This window comes from Lampetra fluviatilis, chromosome 7 (assembly GCF_964198595.1).
Source record: "Lampetra fluviatilis chromosome 7, kcLamFluv1.1, whole genome shotgun sequence".
In the NCBI taxonomy this organism is placed as follows: Eukaryota; Metazoa; Chordata; class Hyperoartia; order Petromyzontiformes; family Petromyzontidae; genus Lampetra; species Lampetra fluviatilis.
In genome coordinates this window covers 1,025,271-1,046,938 of record NC_136281.1, presented here as the reverse complement: position 1 = coordinate 1,046,938, position 21,668 = coordinate 1,025,271, and the positions used below count along the sequence as shown (strand labels likewise).

Sequence of the window (21,668 nt, the reverse complement as noted above, 5' to 3'; positions counted from 1 at the left end):
AACCGACTCTCTGTGTTGTATTACATCACATTTCAATATTTTACTAGGTTATTTAATTTTCGTGTGCCTGTATACTCCTCTATATGTGTGCCGTTGTGATGTCTGTCTGCTTGTATGTCGGTCTATAGTTTTCTAGTTAGATTTTTGTTGCTATTTTCTTTTATGCCTGATGATGATTGCTTGTGTTGCAATCGAAACGTCGTAATGTGTTGTTTTATTTTGATTTATTATTTTATTTTTAGACGTGACTTAACCGAAAAGAACCAAAGAATACAGTACGGTATTTACTACTTTCAAGTGTCATATCTGGAGCTTTCTACTCTTCAATCCGAAAAAATAAACATTTAAATTCCTGCAGCATACTATAGGAAAACTAAATCATCATATAACTTAAGACTCAGGGACCTTTGCACAATTGTGATCAAGTTACTTTATAATTATTATTAAAGCAGTGAACAATTCAAAACAAGGATACGAAAACATTTTGGTTTGCCACCAGAGATTTATTCACAACTCCATCATCATTGCATTGTCTCCTTCAGCCTCTGCAAATGACTATGCCGCGGGTGAGAGAGCATCTTATACAGGTCCTCAATACTCATTGCGCGTCCTCGTCACGGCTCTCCACGGGCTCGAGCCGTGGAGGCAACCCACCTTCAGAAACCGCAGCTCTTTGTCACCTTACGTTACAAACCCCTTTTAGGATAGCTCATGCCCTAGCCTCTTTGAATCATTACCATTCGGCTGGATTTGATGCTATACCACCGACACTTGCGATTGGCAGTTACATTCCAATCCCAGTAAAAGTTTTTAAAGTCAATTAGTACCCAAACTGTTAGAAATGTACTTCTGATCGCGCAATACATAAAGGTGGAACAGACAATCTAGAGTCTGTGAATTTGTCAGAAATATTTGAAAAAGAAATAGTACAAAAGCAATGTTTACATTTAGGGTCAGGGTTCATACAACTCAAGCCGTTGAGGCTTTAGATCACGGCCACCTGTAAAAAAACAGCTACCTCAAGTTCAGTTACCTTTCCAGATAAGAAAAATGTTCGGTTCCTTACATCACCTCATCAAAAACATTTGACACTGGTGACTCAAAAATCAACCCTCAAAATAAACTCCGAAAAAAGAAAAAGGCCCTTGGTTTGGTTTCCAACTGCATAAAGACAAGAAAGCGCTTACAATTCTAAAAGATTTTCTCTTCGACCCCCAAGCGGGTTCCTCTTGGTGCAGTACGATTACCTCTTTTGTTTTACATTTACATAAATAATGTCGACACAAGATTTATATGCTCAGAAATGCACTTGTATGCAACAGATGTGATCATACATAAACCTATCTCTGGGTAGTTGAAGTTCAAAATACATTTGAATTTCACTCCAATCCTGTTCAACAGGATCTCATTTAAAATGTATCCTGAAAGCAAGGAGAAATAAATGTATTTTCTTCGCCGCAAGTCCCCTGATCTCCGATCATGGCACAATTTCCATAAGCACACCGTGTCTGTCTCTAGCCTCAAAAATGTTAAATCCTACAAACATCTGGGAATCTGACTCTACTCTCATTTGTACTTCAGAACACAAACAAAATATCACAGAACAATCAAGTTATGTTTATTATTCACATATTTCCCATTCTCCACTCGCAAACACATTGTTGCAAGCACCTTCATTGCCAATGATTATGGTGTAGTGATTGACAAGTCCGCTCACAGCACCGCTCTGAATGGCTTAGACACCATGTGTACGATTCTAAATAAGGACTGCTGTTCTTGAATGCGATTCAATTCCAAACCACTTTACCTTTCCTTGTTCCGACAGAAAAATAAATTGGTTGACATGTTTTCAAATCAATCAAGATCTACTTGTACGTTTACCTGGTGTGCTTATACAGAAAATACTCCGATGTACGTCTCCCCCTTCTAAGTCGTTTCCCAAATACGGTCACTTTATTAATAGCACGGCCCGATTTGTGCCGTCTCAGCCCACACTTACGTCGCTGACAGCATCCGTCGCCTCTCAGCCTTCCGCTTCCACAGCTCACCCTGTAAATCGCTTCCATTAACGTGGTTTCGATATTTGTCGTCGCACCTTTCAGAAACGCATCCCCAACGTAAACCGGGGTATTACTCTACTGGACTTCACCTGATGTAAATCTCAATACAAAAGTCCCACTTCCATGTACCAAAAGTTATCACGAGATTTGAAGAATGTTCACTCAAGTACGCAGCGCATTCTGGAAACAACCCACGTCCCTACTTGCAGTCAACATTTATTCCCTCTAAATTGGATGTGACAAACTGGATACTTTATATGGTATGTCCAAGAGCAATTGTTTTATGATGGTGATATGTTTTTACATTTGATATGCTTCGATTTTTTTTGCATGCTTGAGAGTTGTGTTCAAATCCGTTAAGCATTTCAATTACTCTCTGTAGAACTGTCGATCTCTTAGCTCTGCATGTTCTCCTTCTGTTGCAAGTATGCTGCAATGTACTCATTACAGGTTGCTTTCAGAAGCGACTTGATGTCTCACCTTGTGAAAAAGTCAGTGTGTCTCGAGTCCCACGTGAGAACACTTAAATCTCTGTCCAGATAGCTTGTCAATAACCTGCTGGTAATACTGCCCCTTATAGGCACCACAGCCAGTACAGCAATCAGGCAGGCTTCAAATCTACCTGTGCGTAATAGGTATAGGCAATGTTCTGGTATGCCTTCGCATTATTTACAGTAATATATTGCAAGAGAATGTGTTACAATGAGTTTATTAGTAATTGCAGGCCTATTACACTGTCCGAGGAGTGAGGAACAAAGTTGATTCCACATCATGCCACAATAATTCAGTCACACTTGTTTCTTTGGAACGTAGGCAGAAATGTAAAATTAAATTTGAAAACAAGTAAAAAAAAGTCTAAAAAGAAACAAGTGGCAAATAAACATCCAAATGCTACCAGTGTCGGAAAGCTAAACCCGACGTAGGTAGCGTTTGTAAAATGATCGCTAACATTGTCTTCATATTAAAGTACAAAAGTGTGTTATAGACAAATGTACATCCAGATCCGATCTGTAGGCAATACTTAAGCCTCCATGACTTGTGCTTGACAGATCACTGGTGAGGAATTCTGGGTTTTTATTGTTTCCGTCCCAGTTGATTTATGTTACGTTGTTTTTCGAAAGCCCTTCAGAATAGGGTAGATGTTTTCAAAGGCTTCGTAGATCTCCCCGCGTACCTTGGCACCTGCATGCATAAAACATTGCAAGCAAAAGACGTAAATAATAATATAAACTTTAAACTCGTAACACTTCTAGATATGACCGTATCTCAATACTTTAGAAGTGGCAACGACAAGACAAATTCTGACATGAACAGTGAGATATTGCAGTGTTAGAATATTGCATAAGAGAGAGGATAACAGAGAATACAACACATGATGTGTAGAGCAGAGAACATGGTGAAGGGAAAGAGGTGGAAATAGCAGGACCAGGGAGACAAAGAGGGCACAGATACAGAAAGAACAAACAATATAAATGATGGGTGACCTATATTTCCACGTGTGGCAGTCATGTTTAGGATATATAGGGCACCAAGTCTAGTACCAGTCCACGCTGGTGGACATTAAATACATTGAGTTCATACATTGTCCCACTGGACGTTGTGAACCCAACTTGATTTCCACCAATATTTGTTTAGAGCGCCACCAAAAAATGTGAAACGTATGATAAAGTTCAAGGAATTTGACAAAGTTGATTAACTTTACCAGTTAAATTACTCGATTGTGACAGAGCTTTATAACTATTTAGAATTAAGTGCTTTGGTACAAGTGTATTGTCAGTGGTGTAAAATAAATACAATATTATTAAATGTATTCATCATTAACACTATCTTATAACAGAAAAATGCATTGTAGTTTAATGTTCTGAGCGGTGATGGTCCTTCTGTATAGTATTGACTAACAGTTTGATACCACATTTTACATTATTGAAAGCGATATTGCCAACAGTTTGGATAACACATGCAAACTACTTAACATTCAAAGAAACCTTGAGAGGATAAACATTTATTAATTTTAAAGTTCACTGCACTTATTCGACGATAAAAATGTAGTGTTTGCAAGGCAGACATAATGCACACTTTTCTCAAACATAATTAGCATCAGGCTACCACTTCCCAAACCATCCCTGGCATTACCTGTGAGCACCACCTTTCCAGACACAAATATGAGCAGCACGATCCTAGGCTTCACCATGCGGTAGATGAGTCCAGGAAAGAGCTCCGGTTCGTAGCTATGACACACCAGTGGAAAGGGGACATATTTGAACTTTAACATGGGCATTATTATAATTTTTTAATATATATACAAAACATATCAACCTATGGCCTAATCACCCATAAAGGTGGCCAATCTTGTTAGATTTTAGAAGCTAAGCAGGTTTGAGCCAAGATAGTGCTTGGGGGGTCATGGTGCAACAAACAGGATGTCATCGAGCTTTGCGGGGCTTCTTGGTGGGCATCAGAGGGCAGCGCAGCAACATATTTTGTTGTACTGTACTCTTAAGCTTCCACATCTATGCCCCCCCGCCTTCACTGACCCACATGGTGAGATTGTGTCAAGTAAGCCCCATGACCCGCACAGGCTTCAGGAGACCCTCATTCAGCAGTGAATCAACAAAAAAAATTGTACATGTATAAACACACACTTGTGGCACAGGGGAGGAGATCCCCGGGACAAGCGGTATAAATAACATGAACCAAGGACAGTTAATAATATCCAAGGGCAATTCCAATTATTCACAAATTCTCTTATCAGGTTCTCTCGTGACCACATGCAAGACTATCTACTTGTTGATAAGCAGGTTAGGGTTACATTCTAGAAAAATCAACAGAAGCTAAGCTAAATTGGCCATCCAGCTTCCTGTCAATAAACGAACCACGATGGTGAGTCAGCTGACTGTTCACCAATAAGCATGGAAAAGCTGAGCTCTGCAAAGGGCTACGGATACCAGTGACTGCTCACCTGCTGAACTGCTGGTGTGTAAGCACCAGCCCTTCCAAGCGGATAGGAAACTTGACATCGCAGCTGCCCACCATATTCTGGATCTTGAAGTCAAGGAACTTGGCGGGGAAGCCCAACTTCTGTACAACGCGTGCGTACTTGCGTGCTGCCAGACGGGACTGGTCTTCACTGCGTTTGTAAAACCACAACCACAGATAGCGGAACACGCATTAGAATTCGCGGCGCGTGAACTCCTAACAGCACATCAGTGCTATAGATGGGTGTCCCTCAAACGCTGGTCCTCACAACTCTTCACAGTTCACCTTTTAATGTTTACCACTCGTTTGTATTCATTTGAAAATTAACCAACTGCACACTATATGCACCTGATGGTTGGTAATCATGGACAGCTATTGCGGGGTGTCAAAGACTGGAGTTTGATAAACAACGTTTGAGATAATCCTTAAAACACGAACGTTCAAATGGTATGCAGATACATTGTTTTCAAAAGACTGACAATATCGCGGGTAATCAAGTTTTATGGATAATTTAATCATAGACACACACACATGACAGGTGGCGAGGCAGAAGTATACCTTTTGGCACCTGTGCACACCATCTTGCCGGAGCTGAAGATGAGCGCCGTGGTCCTGGGTTCACGGATCCTCATGATCACCGCGGCAAAGCGCTGGGGAAGACACCGCAGGCCGGTAAGTTAGTGCCAACGGGGCCAAGCTGCCAGGGCTCCACGTGATCCATGTGCCACGTATAACCTAGTTCCAGGCTGTAATAACGATGAACTCAAAAAACCTTATCTGATATTTGTACCTTGGGATTGTACTCGGCGTTTCTCGCGTGAAGGGCAATTTTCTTCAAGTCCAGCTTACAACACAAGTTGACTGTGGATACTATGTTCCTGGTAATGAAACAAAAAACAAGATATAGGTGAGCATATTTACTACCATTCACAAATACTCTTAAATGTTACGTACATAATTAAATAAAAAAATGGAATAATTGCAATCAATATCATGAAACGATGGAAATTGCTTGTGGTTTTACATTCAACTCTTTGAGGAGCATCCCACAACATTTGGCCAATTACTTAACGAGCATTGTGTACGTGGGAGAAAAGCAGGAGTGCCCGGAGAAAAGCTCACAAATGAAGGAACACTCAGAATCAATCTCATACACAAAGGTCTGTAGTTTTCTGTACTACCGTCTACTGGCCAACCACAGCCCAGAAGATTGGGATCTACCGTTTCTTTCCATCCACACTGCGGTCAACCACCAAAAAGTGAGAGACGCAACATTTCTCGCTTCCTCCATCTGTTTGTCCTCAACTTTGGAACTCCCTCTCAGTCTCTTTTCCTAAAACGTGCTCAATTCAAGAAAAGTCTTAGCTCCTAGACCGTAACTCATGGGTGATCTCCCTTGTTGGCCACATTGCATAACAGGCCTTTGGAACTGTCTTCAGCAACTCTGATAAATAAATATGTACAAATAAATAAAACACATAAATGCATACACGTGCATGATAAGAGTACACACAGCTTAAATCTAAAACGCACATGTAGAATATCCACGACAGTAACATAAAATATGCCATCTACACAGTCACAAACAATTCATGCATGCAAAGATGCCACCTTTACAGAGGCCTAGACCCCCTCCTGTTTCACTTCCCCCTCGCCCCTACCTCTGACAGTGCACAATAAATTAATGGATCCAATGAATTCAGGTCCTTGGATCCAAATCTGGTGGATCATAAAAAAGAACTAGGATGCAGCTCTATATTTGTATCCATCCCATTATTAATACCAGCACACACACAACCCACATTTGGCCAGCTTCTTTGAACATATGCTCAGTCTCAACAACCCCATTGTTAGGCTAATGCACCAATTTTCCCGACATTCAGCATCGCAGCAAAATGCCAAACATGGCCTTTGAGGCCAGTACATCACTTCCAAATCCATTTGGCCACCAACAGAACAGAAACCTGATGTTGAGCAGACACCAGATGGGGGGGGGGTGTGGAGCAGAAGAAGGGTGTTCTGGATCCCAGCAATATTTCACTTGCATCTAAAGCATAACAATTTACATTCATAACTGCAAGTATTACTGTCTCATCGGGATATTGAGCCGGGGTGCTGTGTTACGTACTGTAGCTGTGGAACGATACCCGAGCTCTCAGAGGCCGGCGTGATGGGTGTCATGGGAGTCATGGGCGTCATGGGAGACTGGTAAAGGGGGGCGCAGCCAGGCAGGGCTGTGGTGGTGCTGCTCCCTTGTGTCTGGTAAACTTGCATCTGTGTGCCAGACAAGGGAACAACCGAAACCCTGCTTATTCGTATCATGATGCTGCAATAAAGTCAATCTTGTACATGCTAGTACTTATACCAACATCTGAAAATGCAGTCAAGTGTTGAAATGCATGCTTGCCAAATCAAACATACGTCAAATTTAAATACCATGTCATAGCCAACACTCCACTATACATGATGATTGTTGATTTTTTTTCAGGAGGGTCATGCCAATATTGTGCAGGAGGGGGTGACGATTGCTATGTACAGGAGACTCGATTATCCACGCTAATGATGTGGAGGACAGCCGCAGATAATTCAAAATTGTGGTAATCTAAAAATATTAATTTTCCGTGGATTTCTGTGCCAAAAACCGCAAATATAGGTATAAATTACCGATCGATGCACATGCTCAGTGATAACACTTTCCTGCTACCACGCATAAGACTCGGCCCAATTAGTGGACAGCAGAGCCATGCCAATCAACGTCAATCAAACTCCGCTCACTGTTGTAAAGCTATGCAATTACTGCGCTGTAGAGGTGATCACATGGATTTCGGATCAACCGGAGCACATGTATGTCCGGTTTAATTACGTTACTTGTAATAAACATTTACAAGAATAGCAATGTATAACTGTTTTCAGATTATTAATTTGGGCTGAAGGGAAAATCCATGATTTATAAATTTGTCAAAAACGCAGGTGCTCGGTTAATCCGCAAATCGGATAAACCGCACGCGGATAACCGAGAGTTTACTGTATATTTAACTCAGAATTTATGGGTAACTTTGACCATGACGCCGACACGAGGCACCCTCGCGAATGACGCCACAGAATGTTTCACGTTCACCGAAGCAGACGGCGCATAATATTTGGTTAATGCACGCGCAGAAATAATCAGGGTAGCTGCTCGATTGGAACCGTGAATCTCTGCAACAAGTGGCGAAAGCGCTACCACTAGGTTATGTCACCACCTCTATAATGGAGTTATGAGAATTTATATTTAATAGCAAACGTCAAAGCAAGTAAACAAACAAGCACATGGCCAATATATACAGTAAAGGAAAAAAGTATTTGATCCCCTGCTTATTTTGTACGTTTGCCCACTGACAAAGAAATGATCAGTCTATAATTTTAATGGTAGGTTTATTTGAACAGTGAGAGACAGAATAACAACAACAAAATCGAGAAAAACGCATGTCATACGCATTACATATCTCAGGAGGGATTTTGTCCCACTCCTCTTTGCAGATCTTCTCCAAGCCATTAAGGTTTCGAGGCTGACGTTTGGCAACTCGAACCTTCAGCTCCCTCCACAGATTTTCTATGGGATTAAGGTCTGAAGACTGGCTAGGCCACTCCAGGACCTTAATGTGCTTCTTCTTGAGCCACTCCTTTGTTGCCTTGGTAGTGTGTTTTGGGTCATTGTCATGCTAGAATACCCATCCACAACCCATTTTCAATGCCCTGGCTGAGGTAAGGAGGTTCTCACCCAAGATTTAACGGTACATGGCCCCGTCCATCGTCCCTTTGATGCGGTGAAGTTGTCCTGTCTCCTTGGCAGAAAAACACCCCCAAAGCATAATGTTTCCACCTCCATGTTTGACGGTGGGGATGGTGTTCTTGGGGTAATAGACAGCATTCCTCCTCCAAAAACGGCGTGTTGAGTGGACGCCAAAGAGCTCCATTTTGGTCTCATCTGACCACAACGCTTTCACCCAGTTGTCCTCTGAATCATTCAGATGTTCATTGGCAAACTTCAGACGGGCATGTATATGTGCTTTCTTGAGCAGGGGGACCTTGCGGGCACTGCAGGATTTCAGTCCTTCACGGCGTAGTGTGTTACCAACTATTTTCTTGGTGACTATGGTCCTAGCTGCCTTGAGATCATTGACAAGATCCTCCCATGTAGTTCTGGGCTGATTCCTCACCATTCTTATGATCATTGCAACTCCACGAGGTGAGATCTTGCATGGAGCCCCCAGGCCGAGGGAGATTGACAGTTCTTTTGTGTTTCTTCCATTTGCGAATAATCGCACCAACTGTTGTCACCTTATCGCCAAGCTGCTTGGCGATGGTCTTGTAGCCCATTCCAGCCTTGTGTAGGTCTACAATCTTGTCCCTGACATCCTTGGAGAGCTCTTTGGTCTTGGCCATGGTGGAGAGTTTGGAATCTGATTGATTGATTGCTTCTGTGAACAGGTGTATTTTATACAGGTAACAAGCTGAGATTAGGAGCACTCCCTTTAAGAGTGTGCTCCTAATCTCAGCTCGTTATCTGCATAAAAGACACCTGGGAGCCAGAAATCTTTCCGATTGAGAGGGGGTCAAATACTTATTTCCCTCATTAAAATGCAAATCAATTTATAACATTTTTGACATGCGTTTTTCTGGATTTTGTTGTTGTTATTCTGTCTCTCACTATTCAAATAAACCTACCATTAAAATTATAGACTGATAATTTCTTTGTCAGTGGGCAAACGTACAAAATCAGCAGGGGATCAAATACTTTTTACCCTCAATGTACATTACACCAAATTGTATACATTGTCAGGTAAAAAAGAGTTTTAAACAGATATGTTAGCAAATAAAAAAATATACTATTTAATTGCACCCATTCGATTTTGCAAACATCTGCAAAAAACTTATCAGCAAAGATGTGTTGCTTATCGTGTTACAAAATTACGCAAAAATACATATTCTGGGTCTGCAAATTATGGGTTTACAATAGTTAAATGTGCTTTGCAAATGGCAGTTCAATACAAATTCCTACATCTCCATCTTTTCCACCATAATGAGATAAAACTATATAGGCATGATTTGGGAATTGGTGGAAACCCCTTTATTACCATTTTCGGTGGAATAATGACCAGATCCAATTGAATTACTACCATTTGGGATATTATTATTCAAATATTGGCTGAAACAGTCTTTCTATTAAAAAAAAACGTTAATTTACATTTGTAAAGACATTTTCTTTGTTGGTTGTAAGACACAGTCAGATTAATGTGTTGGCAACAAATCTATTAACACCGGATTCTGGTAGAGAATAATCAGGCCAGTGAAGAAAAAGTAGAAATGACAATGTCTGCCATATATGGGCAGAAACTCCTTTTAAAAAATATCTTCACACTGTGAGGTCACAAGTTGAAATGTCGGTCGGGGACAGACATAACCAATCACCCCACTGGGATCAATAACAAGTAAACCCGTTAAAACAAAGTTTTTCACTATAAATCCTTTATATGCGTGGCGGCTAGAGTCCTCTCGTCCTCTGGCTTGAGATGGCTGCCACCTATGGGTCAGATGATTGTCTGCCACCATTAAGCAATTGGTAATTAAATATTTAATTTGTTTTCCCTAAACAGTGTAAAATTTAGGAATTTTTTTTTCACGAAAATTAATTGTCACACACAACGAGTCTGTGTGGAACATGTCAGCTTGATTGGATCATGGGAAGTGGGATAAAAAACGAGCAAAAGATTTGCACGGTCCTAAGCAAGCAAGCGAACTTAATATAAAGAATTTAAAAATATATTCGCCTGAGGAGGACGCGGGGATCGCTCCCGCGACCTTTGGCATGGGAAGCGAGGGCGCTACCAACTGCGCTACTCCGCCACGGCCTGTGGAGGGGTTACGCTCTGGGCTCTTACACTGTGACGTTCAGCCAAAGCCATGAATGAGTTCTATTTGAATATATGTAAAATAATTTTTTTGCCTAAAAAGTGTAAAATTTTGGGAATTTTTTTTCACGAACATTAATTGTCTCGCACAACGAGTCTGTGTGGAAAATGTCAGCTCGATTGGATCACGGGAAGTGGGTTAAAAAACGACCGAAAGATTTGCACGGTCGTAAGCAAGCAAGCAAGCACACAAGCAAGCAAGCAAGCACGCAAGCAAGCAAGCAAGCGAACTTAATATAAAGGATTTAAAAAGAGTACCCATTAGTGGCAGGGCAGTGTTTGTTATTGTCAATGGCAGCTTATTAACAAGCATATTGCAGGTGCCCATGAATAGATGCACTCAAAACACACTCATACCTGTGAGGCTCCATTGTCTTGCTGCGATGTCCCAGCCTGGGGCTGCTGTTGATCGTCTGCCATGCCCATGGAGGAGCCCTGCACGGGCTGTGGGGTGAGGCCTGTCCCGTAGGGCATCATGGGACTGAAGAGCGGCATCCCAGGCGTCATCCCACCCTGCCCGCAAAGCGCACACCCATTAACATGCACAACACATTTGGCCTGGTCAAAGATGTGTTTGTAGTATGACGTTAACCACCAGCAACATAAAATGAAAGGAAAAAACCAGTCACTTCCACCTTTACCAAACAACTAGAAAATTGTGCTGATTTGTTACCAAAATATAAGCACATACAAAATGGCATTATGGAAACTGGCTGCATTGTTGGTAATTGTTTTAATAACGAATTGATAACCGAAAAACCAGTGCGTTCATTCTGTAATGACTTTTAGGCATTGCTCTTCACTGCTAGCAGCGGTGACAAAGCCACATCACAATTCTGGGGGCCAGTATTCTTTTTCATATAAAAAACAATGTTGCTGCGTGCAGAACAGCAGAGGCTTCCATATTCCAACAAGCGGGGGATAATTTAACAATGACACTTGTGCGAAGCTTATTGCACTTTTAGATTTTTTTCACGAACATATCTGAGCCAAGGTCCTCACGACAAATTAGGAGTGATTTTTTTTTTACCCAGCGATTTGCTGTGCCGACCCGGAAACAAACCGTGGGTGAACCACCACAGCTGCCCTGTAACATCTGCAGGGAATTATTTTAAAAAAGTGTCTTCTGATAAAACCCAGATATTAAAGCCCGTGACATTAGGCACTGAAAATACTCAGGGTGGCTGCAACAAAAACATTGAAAAGCACCACACTACGCTTGGCCCAACATGACCGCACGTTCTCCGGTTACTCGTGCTGTACAAATAAGAGGTTTTCTGCAAATAGATTTCGGCTTCTGTGTAAACACAAATGCTATCGCGTTTTGGAAGCATATTGTCTGCGCAATGGCCTTACAAAACGGGAAAAGGCTGGGTTGTTACCCAAGCATGCAAGACCATCGGGAAACGTCAGCCTTTCTTTCACGAGTGTAAATAAAAAAATAAACTTCAGCTGGCATTCCAGGAATTGAACACGAAGGTGTTAGTCTTCAAGCTCGGTGGTAGCACGTCTGTCTTCATGTGAGACTGTAAATGAATGACGAATCTCTTATTCATTCGGGAAGTCACTTAGAGGCTATTCCTCAGCGAAAACGACGTGAACACTGGCAAATGGAGGCATTAAAATCGAAATATGAGGCAAAAGGCTTAAGCCTCCACATGTTCAATAATTCAGTGTTAACAGAATGATTACCTGCAATAAGACCAAATTAATTTCTGAATGGATTTCGCACAATCAGCGCGTTCAGAGCTCTACTATTTCAATAATCGTCATGTCACATTTACAGGGCTACGAAAATTGGGAACAGAAGAGAAGCAATCATGGGACCGGATGAAGAGGCGGAAAGGTTCAACAAGTTAATTTTGTAAACCAGGTGAGAACTCAAGATACCAGGATAGCCTGTTTGTAATAGTGAAAAGTGAGAAGTGGAGGTTAATATGCAGAGTTGCATATTAGGGGGACAGAAGCATAAGGGAGAGCAGCAGGGGGAACGGAAACAAGAGATTCACAAGAGAGGTGGACATAAGAGACGTGAAGACGTAAGAGATAATGGGGGAGACAGTGGGAATCCTGTACGGCGAGGGAGACGAGCGATGAGACAGGAAAGATGAGAAAAGAGATCGGAAACAGGAGAGACAGACATGATACAGACAGAAAACACGAGACGGGAGGGCGGAGAGGGCTAGAAGATCCAGGAGGTAGTGGACAGGTTATGATGAGCCATGCGAGAGAGAACACGAGAGCCCGAGAGAACACGCGAGATTGGGAGACACCGGCCACGAGACGGGCCCTGCGCCTCAGGCGGCGCACGCACTTGCTGCGAGCCGAGGTTGGGAGAGAAGCCCGACATGCTGCCCGACATGCTGCCCGGCATGCTGCTGCCCGACGGGTCCATGGTGCGCCGCGATCCTAGAGGGGGCCGCGCGCGACCAGCGGGGCCCGGGCGAGGAGGCGGCGGCGGCGCGCAGCCGAGCGGGGCCGGCTTCCAGCACAGGGTGGGGGCCTCAAGGCCCGGTCCTGTGGAGGAGACGACTCGGTGGGATTCAGCTGAGCGGGACTCTGCTGGGTGGTCCTGGGCAGTGTCTCGGCGTGCCCGGGCTCGGCGTGTCGAGCCGCGGGGGGGCTCGGCTGGACGGGGAGGCGACTCGGCGGGGCTCGGCTCAGGCCAGGCGCGGGTCTTCGATCGCCGCGACTCGCCGCTCACAATCCCCACTGCGCATACGAGTGGCGCGCTCTGTGCTGCCGCCTCATTGGTTCGATTTGTTCGACGCCGAAGCGCGCCGCAACCAATCGCGCGCGAGAGCCCCGGACTGTCCGCGCGCGCGCACTGACACACGCGCGGAAGGACCAATCGCGTGGCGCCTCGCCACGCGTACGCTCTACGGAATTGAATTGCGGGGCGGGGGCTTAGAGAGCAGGATGGGGGGGGAACCCCTCCCCCTTGTCCCTCCCCCCTTCCCCCGCTACCCCAGCTGTGTGACACGTGACCTCGCCTCGGTTCAGGCCCCGCCTCCACAACGACGGGGCGGGGCTGATAGTGGGCGGGGGTAGAGGGGCGGGGTTGCGGTTGTCGCGAGGGCTGAAATAGGGGGCGGGGCTGCTGGGTAAGGGGGCGGGGCTGCTGGGTAAGGGGGCGGGGCTCCGGGGTAAGGGAGGCGGGACTCCGAGGTGAGGGGCGGGACTCCGAGGTGAGGGGCGGGGCTCCGGGGTGAGGGGCGGGGCTCCGGGGTGAGGGGCGGGGCTCCGGGGTGAGAGGCGGGGCTCCGGGGTGAGGGGCGGGGCTCCGGGGTGAGGGGCGGGGCTCCGGGGTGAGGGGCGGGGCTCCGGGGTGAGGGGCGGGGCTCCGGGGTGAGGGGCGGGGCTCCGGGGTGAGGGGCGGGGCTCCGGGGTGAGGGGCGGGGCTCCGGGGTGAGGGGCGGGACTGTATCTCGCAGTGAGGCAGAACGAGGAGGAGGTCGAGATGGCGCTGCGAACGTGGGAGCGGCTGTCGCGCGTCTACCACCAGTACCTGCTCGTCACGGCGCTCTACATGCTGGAGCCCTGGGAGCGAACCGCCTTCAGTATCCGCGCCACGGCGGCCCTGACGGGAGGCGCGCTCTGTGTGGTGGTCACGCCGCGTGTGCGTGGTTCGTGCGGGTCGCGTGTGCGCGGCTGCTCGAACGCCCGGGTCCGCTACGTGGAGGCGGGGGTCGCCGTGAGGCCGTCGAGTCGCGGCGGGGCTGGGGCAGGGGTAGGGCGAGGTGATGGGAAAGACTGCCAGCGCCACGCGGTTTCTCTCACTTATCGATTAACAACCACGACGACGACGCTCGCCCCTCGTCCTCGCCCCCGCGCTCACCACGGGCCCGGGCCAGAGGCAGGCCCCGCACGGTGGGGAGGACACAAACACGCGCCGAGTTGCTTCAAGAAGAGTTCTACAACCCGCGGTGCTGAGCATCGCCGACCAGCCAAGGGTTGCAAACTCTTGACTGAAGCTAGCCCGTGCGTATTTTGTTTTCTTACAACCATCACATTTAATCGCCTTGTCAATTCCGGTAGAGACTCCTCCCGGCTGGTCCGGAGAGGGTCGGCAACCCGCAGCCAGACGTGTATCGCGATGGCAGCAGCAGGGGGGGACCCGACCGTGCTCATCGGAGGTGCGTAGAACAATCTAAACAGCAAGTAGTTTGTTTCAAAAGTGCATAGCTCCTCCGTTGCTTCATCGTGTCAAAGGAAGAACGTTCCAGACGGCCGCAGAAGCAGCGCATCTGAAAGCGCGCGATGCGGTGACCCCCCCCCCACCATCGTCTTGTTCGATGGCAGAAGCCGCTGCGATGATGACCGGAGTTGGCGTGACGGTAACCCCGGCCGATCTCGCAGCAGCAGCATCACCCCTATAACCACATCGCCCCTATAACCACATCGCCCCTATAACCACATCACCCGGAATGCGCCCGGGCCTCATGCATAACAGCCGTCGCGGTTATCCAGACAATTCCATTATAGTGTGCAATGCCTCTGCTTCCACGTGTATGATTCCCGCATTTATCAAGCCGCACTTACCAGCGTGGTGAAATAAGGGCAATTAACACCCACTCAAATTCCGAATATGCGTGGGTCGACCCCCACCCAGCTAATACAAGCTGCACGTCGAAAAGACGATGGTTGCAAGAAGCTTGCAGTTAATGTTATCATTGGTTTAACTATTTTTGTTCAAACGTATGGTATTTGATAAACAGACGTATGCGGCTGAATGCATCGTTCACGGTCAACGGCTTTGCCTTATTAGGGCCCTCTGCTGGGCGAGTTCCTGATAACCAGCGATAGGAATATCGCCACACAGTGGCCATCGCAGCTGGTGACGCCTCGGCAGCAGTATTTCAATGTCCAGCATGCCCACCCTTGTTCAGTGAATCAACAAATATGTGGGTGGTCATGAACTTTGAGCTTGGGGCTGAGTTACAGGGTTCTTTTGGTATGTTTATGATGTATTGTGGATAGCGTGCCTGACTCCCGAGATGCCTTGGGGGCATTGGCTGTGTGTGTAAACAAAGTCCTTGTCATTTATTCAAGCCGCGTGCTTGGCAGTGGCTAATCGTGGCCGTAATATGACATGGATGCAATTACACTGTTTTTATTAGGTAAAGAGGTAAGCTGCATGTTTCTGAAAATATTTAGGTACAGAATGATAGCTAGTTACACAAGTATATAAAAAAAATCGAAACCTGTCCATATAAGGCTGCGACAGTGACTACTAAAGGAATTTATAACTTTGCCAATACAAACATACAGAAAATAATTTTTAAAAAACGTTACCACAACTGATGGCATGGTCCCTTTGTCAACTGGTGACTGAAACTTCACGTTCATGTTTTTCCATGAACTTGACCAATCCTAATCTTCCCCTCGGGTTAGATTTTTGAAAACAGTCAAAGCCAAAATGAATAATATCACTGTAGAGCACTTATTGCCCTGCCAGCAAAGATAATGAGGTGGACTGAAGGATAAGTTCCACTTATCGCGTCACTCTCTTCAGACTTTGCTTTCCGCAGTGGCCGTGTGTATGCTCTTAACGAGTTCATTGCTGTGGTGGAGTGGTGGTGCAACGGTTAGCACCACGATCAACATCACTGGCAAATATCTGAACCGTCCTGGGCCTCCCTTATGTCAATTCAGTCTTATACGAGTACCTACCACGGGGTGTGAACAACAGCCAGGCATGGTGCTGGCCACACCACCCCATCCATCGTGCAATGTATGGCCTTAATATGTGCCTGCGAACAGTACTCGCTGCAACAGCCTGTAAAATACTATACGGAGGATCTTTGTGTGTTGTCGGATGCCGTCCCCGCGTGTGCAGCCTTGACTTAACGCTCAGATTCGTTCCTGCTGGCGGTGCTGGGCATGGCCGTGTACACGGCCTACGTCTTCATGCCACAACACATCTCTGCAGCGCTGCACTACCTGCAGCTGATGTGACCATGGCTGTCCGGCCAGAGCCGTCTCTGTGCGAGGGGCCCCCAAGAAGTGCGCACGACCCGAGCGAGCGTGCAAGAGCCAGCCCAGCCTGTTCTCCCTGTCCCGTTGGAGACCTGCTCAAAATTTCCATCTTCACCAAAACACATGCCTTGTTATGCTGTCGCATTGAGGACCAACTGTGTGCATTTTTACAAGTCTGTTGTACAAGTACAGATATATTTTTCAGGAATCCCCCCCCATCCTGCCCATGTTTTCTGAAATAGTATTTGTATGACTGACTACATTGTTAATTTTTATTTATTGTTTATTCAGAGGGTTTCTGAATGTTGCATGCAGTGGCTGTGCTTTTTTACTTTAGGTTTGTGAGTGATCCAAATCGCACTCTTGAAAAGGTGACGACGCAAGTTTCTAACATTTTGTGGTGCTTTTAAACAGCGGTTAACTGTAAAGCATTCCAACAAAATTGCTGTATTCTAAGTGGTTATCTAATTGTTTATTAAAAATGCCTTACAATGAAATACTGTAATTTATTACATTGCTGCATTTTAATAAATTATTTCAATGCCTTGTAGTGAGTGATTTATACAAATGTAACCGGAAACTAATGTCACCAGTTTCTTGTAAATAGCGGCATTGTAGCTGCTGTTGATTGGGAGCCGGGAGGAATTTCGACTCCCCCATTACTTCGCTTAGTTTCTGACTCGCTGCAGCGAAACGCATTCACTTAATGATGTGGACAAGTAATCGTCGGCAGTGCAGAAATGTGAAAATACGCAGCCTTTATACCCAGTGTATGATATATTTAAGAAATGTGTAGCGTCTGGAGAGTAGTGTGAACGATTTCATTTTGTGTAACTGTTTTGTGTCTGAATTGACAGAATTGCCCTGATGAGTCAGTCGCATGTCAATAAATCATACCTGTTCCAAGCAGAGAGGCATTCTTGAGTAAATGTTTTCATGTGGCCGTCATAGATTTAGGACGATTGACATTATTTTCGGTGGTTAAAAATGTTTTGCACAAAAAAGGTGCCGTAAAGGAGAATTTGATTAACTGCTATTTTCTATGTTAGACAAAATAATTGAATGAGTCCATTGCTCGTTTTTATTAATGAAAAAGTTAATTTGTTTTTAAAGTATGATGAATCGTTTTAAAAAACTGAAAAGTGGGGGGTTTATTTCAGTGCATATCAGGAGTCAAATAATGAGTCATTTCATGTAAATGGGAAGTACAGTAGTCTGAACGTTTGTTTTCGTACACTTTTAAGAGTCGAGTCCACGAATACCCGCAATGTTTTATTGCGACAGATAATGCATCGCTGGAGGCGAAACAATACCTATTATAATCACCCAGGAATGTCTGTCCTTAACGCTTGTGACGTCACTCCACATCGACCAGTTCCCTCATTAACATTCATGAGCAGGTAACGTCCTCCTAATGGACACCCCCCCCCCACCCCTCATTAATAATCAGGAGCGGGTGACGTCACTCAATATGGAGTACTCCCCCCTTCACAAATAATCGTACGCAAGTGACGTCACTCCACGTCGACCAGCCCCCCTCAATAATCATGAACAGGTTACATCCACCACATGGACCCCCCCCTCATTTATAATCATGAGCAGGTGACGTCACTCCACATGGAGCACCCTCATTAATAATCATGAGCAGGTGACGTCACTTCACATCGAGCAGCCCCCCTCAAGAATCATAAGGTGACGTCCTCCAAATGGACACACCCCCTCCATTCATAATAATTAGCAGCTGATGTCACTCTCCATGGGGGGGGGGGGGGTTGAGGCGCCTTCTCCCCCCTCGGCGTCAACTTACAACCCTCACGACAAAGGCAGAACCCTTACGTCACGCGATCTCCATAACGCTATTGAGACATCAAAGTAAAAAGGACGTCATAATAAACAAGGGATTATATCCTTCAAATGAAATAGGTCTGTGTCACTGCGCCCTTACAAATTGCAAACGCATTAATGCAATGAATATCACGTCGCGGTCTGCTTTTCACTTGCAAGTTTCAGATTTACTGCAATGCACCCCTTCTTGGACGGACAAAAGGCGAATTAGAAAGAACAATCTAAATAATGCTAATTGTTATGGTTGGTAAATGCATATCAGTTGTCTTGCTGTAATTATAGTATTTAAATTCAGGTCTCTTAAGGAACTCGACTGAATCCGAATCAATATTTATCCTGGAGGAATCCGATGAGCTATAAAGCTTTTTCGCTTACCTATTTACAGAGGTCATACAACCAACTGTTGAGGTTCACACACTGGTGAATTGCAAGGCTTAAAAAAAACAGCAGGTGTGCTTGGGGCATATTTTTTTGCTCGGAAAAGCTTTGGTAAACTAATAGTGAACCTGCTGACCACCTCACCACCCTTGTTGAATACTCATGAGTCACTTGATCCTCGCCAGCCTTCAATGCTCGCTAACGCACTTACCCTACAGTCCATAAGCATGTTTTTTTTTATATTCTTTGGGTCTTTCGGTAAGGTCACGTAGATAGAACAATAACATAATAAAAATGAAAATAAAGTGAATAAAAAAATAATAATAAAATCACGACGTTTCGATCGCAACACAAGCAATCGTCATCAAGAGAGAAAAGGGGGGGGGGAAGCTGCCGAGGCAGGCTGTTTTAAAGGTTTGAAATGGGTGTAGCCCAAGGGTCATAAACAAGGTGGGCGGGGTTAGTGATGTTAAAGTGAGAGAGATTAGCATGTCAATGTAAGAAATTAGCATGTCAATGTAAACGGCGGCTGTGTTAGTGTGAACCTGTTAATGTAAAATCAGAGAGTCGAAAATAACTGCTAACATCGGAAGGTAGGATGGAAACATCACAGCCAGTTATGACTTACATTGGTTAATAACGTCCTTCCAATGATTGCTCAGTTTGTACCCATCTTCTTGGTTGAAATGTGATCCCTGACATGCAATACCCCGGCGTCTATAAATTAAGCTGTGCCTGCGGCACTAGTTACATTGGGGAAACTAAGCGACATGTTTCGGACCGTGTTCGTGAACATAAGGCAGATCTGAAACACGGTCGGATCAATACCTCAGCCGTGGCTGATCATTGTTTTAATGTGGTGGGCTCACACAAAATGGATTTCTCCAAGACGAAGGTACTCTGCAAACCCACTGGCTATCAACAAAGATTCGTTCATGAAGCCATCCAGATATATAGACACAGACACAATTTCAAGGAATAAATGTGGGACCCCTTCAACTGATGGCACAACGCGAATGTTTTATTATAATTATTGGTAACGACCCTCGGCCACATTCCAATGATTGACCCAAAGTACAACCGGCATGTCGTTAATTCATGATTGGCAAAGTCTAGATTTGAAGCTTTCGTGACTGCAAGGATTCATACTCTTAGGTTTTTTCGGTAAAGTCACGTAGGGGAAAAATATATAATAAAAATAACATACATTTTTTTGAAATAAAATAATAAATCACGACGTTTCGGAGGCAACACAAGCTTCCGTCTTCAGGTGGAACCGTCACAGCACAATTGCTGTATCAAGTAGTAGTACTTGATACAGCAATTGTGCTGTGACGGAAGTTTGTGTTGCCTCCGAAACGTCGTGATTTTGTTATTTTATTTATATTATTTTGATTATTTTTATTATTATTTATTTTTTATCTACGTGGCTTCACCGAAAAACCCTAACAGTATATTGGCAAAGTCGACAATTCATTTACGCAGAACATTCGTGAGTTGCCACGACTGCACAGAGGTTTTGTGAAAGTTGGACAATTGAAGTGGATAATCTCGTGAATATAATCAGTGACACTGGGCTTGCTCCCTTTGTGGCCGGAAAAACACGTCCGATAGAGCTCATATTCACACAAGTAGACACGTGGAATGTATAACCAACAGATAATATATTTTCACAAGTTACGTAATGCTCGCCAATCTACCTGGGTATTTGCCTTTTCCACTTTATTGAAAAAATATTTAATTAATGCCTGTATTTGCTGCACGTGCACGCACTCTTGGGTTTGCAAATAATGTCATTGTTGCGTTTTAAACACTGACATTATGGGAGGAGGTGGCTGCTAGTTGGCTATTCCCATGTCAACAGAATGGGCAGTTGTGCAACATGTGGCGGAGTGTCATTGCCGACGAGCCAACAATAGCCAATGGGCGAGTGTGTTAAAGACGCCAATGGACTGCACACGACAAGCATAGATCACACATGGGAGGCGGTGGGGGTGGGTTTCCGTTACAATGCACAGAAAATTTCCATTACATCAGTAGTTGCGTCATTCTTTCGGTAACAATCCCCCACCCCTTCACCCTCCCCACCCCTTCACCCTCCCTTCAGCACAAATACAACTGTGTTGTTTAAATAAACATTTCAGCCTTATGAACCACCATAAAAATATATAACTGTCTATATTCTAAATGAAGAAATAATCGCGATACTAAAACACTATACAGCAGGGTTAAATTGAGTAAATGATTATGGTAGGAGGGGGGGCGTCCAATGTGTTAATGTTTTGCAAACATGGAACACCCCTGTATTTAAGGGCACAAAGGCAAAACCAGCTACACACAAGAACTCAATGTTCTACCACCTGGCTACCTCAGCCGAGCAGATTATGCCTTAAGCCCCCCGCCCCCGACCCTCTAGTGCAGCAAGTTACTGGCATGCACCACCACCACAAAACTTCAAACTAATCACATATTCAGGTAT

The 21,668-nt window shown here is 44.9% G+C and overlaps 2 protein-coding genes across 2 annotated transcripts; one reads left to right on the top strand and one right to left on the bottom strand.

Moving 5' to 3' along the window:
• Positions 1-496: 496 nt before the first annotated feature.
• LOC144933380 (TATA-box-binding protein-like) lies at positions 497-13,799 on the bottom strand. Its single transcript, XM_078858084.1, has 8 exons — positions 13,302-13,799; positions 11,345-11,500; positions 7,165-7,310; positions 5,827-5,914; positions 5,595-5,686; positions 5,020-5,187; positions 4,194-4,288; positions 497-3,242 (listed from the first exon to the last, which is right to left on the bottom strand). Exons 1-8 carry the CDS (start codon positions 13,380-13,382, stop codon positions 3,163-3,165), a joined length of 906 nt encoding a protein of 301 aa, XP_078714210.1. The 5' UTR covers positions 13,383-13,799; the 3' UTR covers positions 497-3,162.
• Positions 13,800-14,409: 610 nt separating this feature from the next.
• Positions 14,410-17,872, top strand: SPTSSA (serine palmitoyltransferase small subunit A). The gene is made up of 2 exons (XM_078857900.1): positions 14,410-14,547; positions 16,845-17,872. Exons 1-2 carry the CDS (start codon positions 14,448-14,450, stop codon positions 16,943-16,945), a joined length of 201 nt encoding a protein of 66 aa, XP_078714026.1. The 5' UTR covers positions 14,410-14,447; the 3' UTR covers positions 16,946-17,872.
• Positions 17,873-21,668: the final 3,796 nt, after the last annotated feature.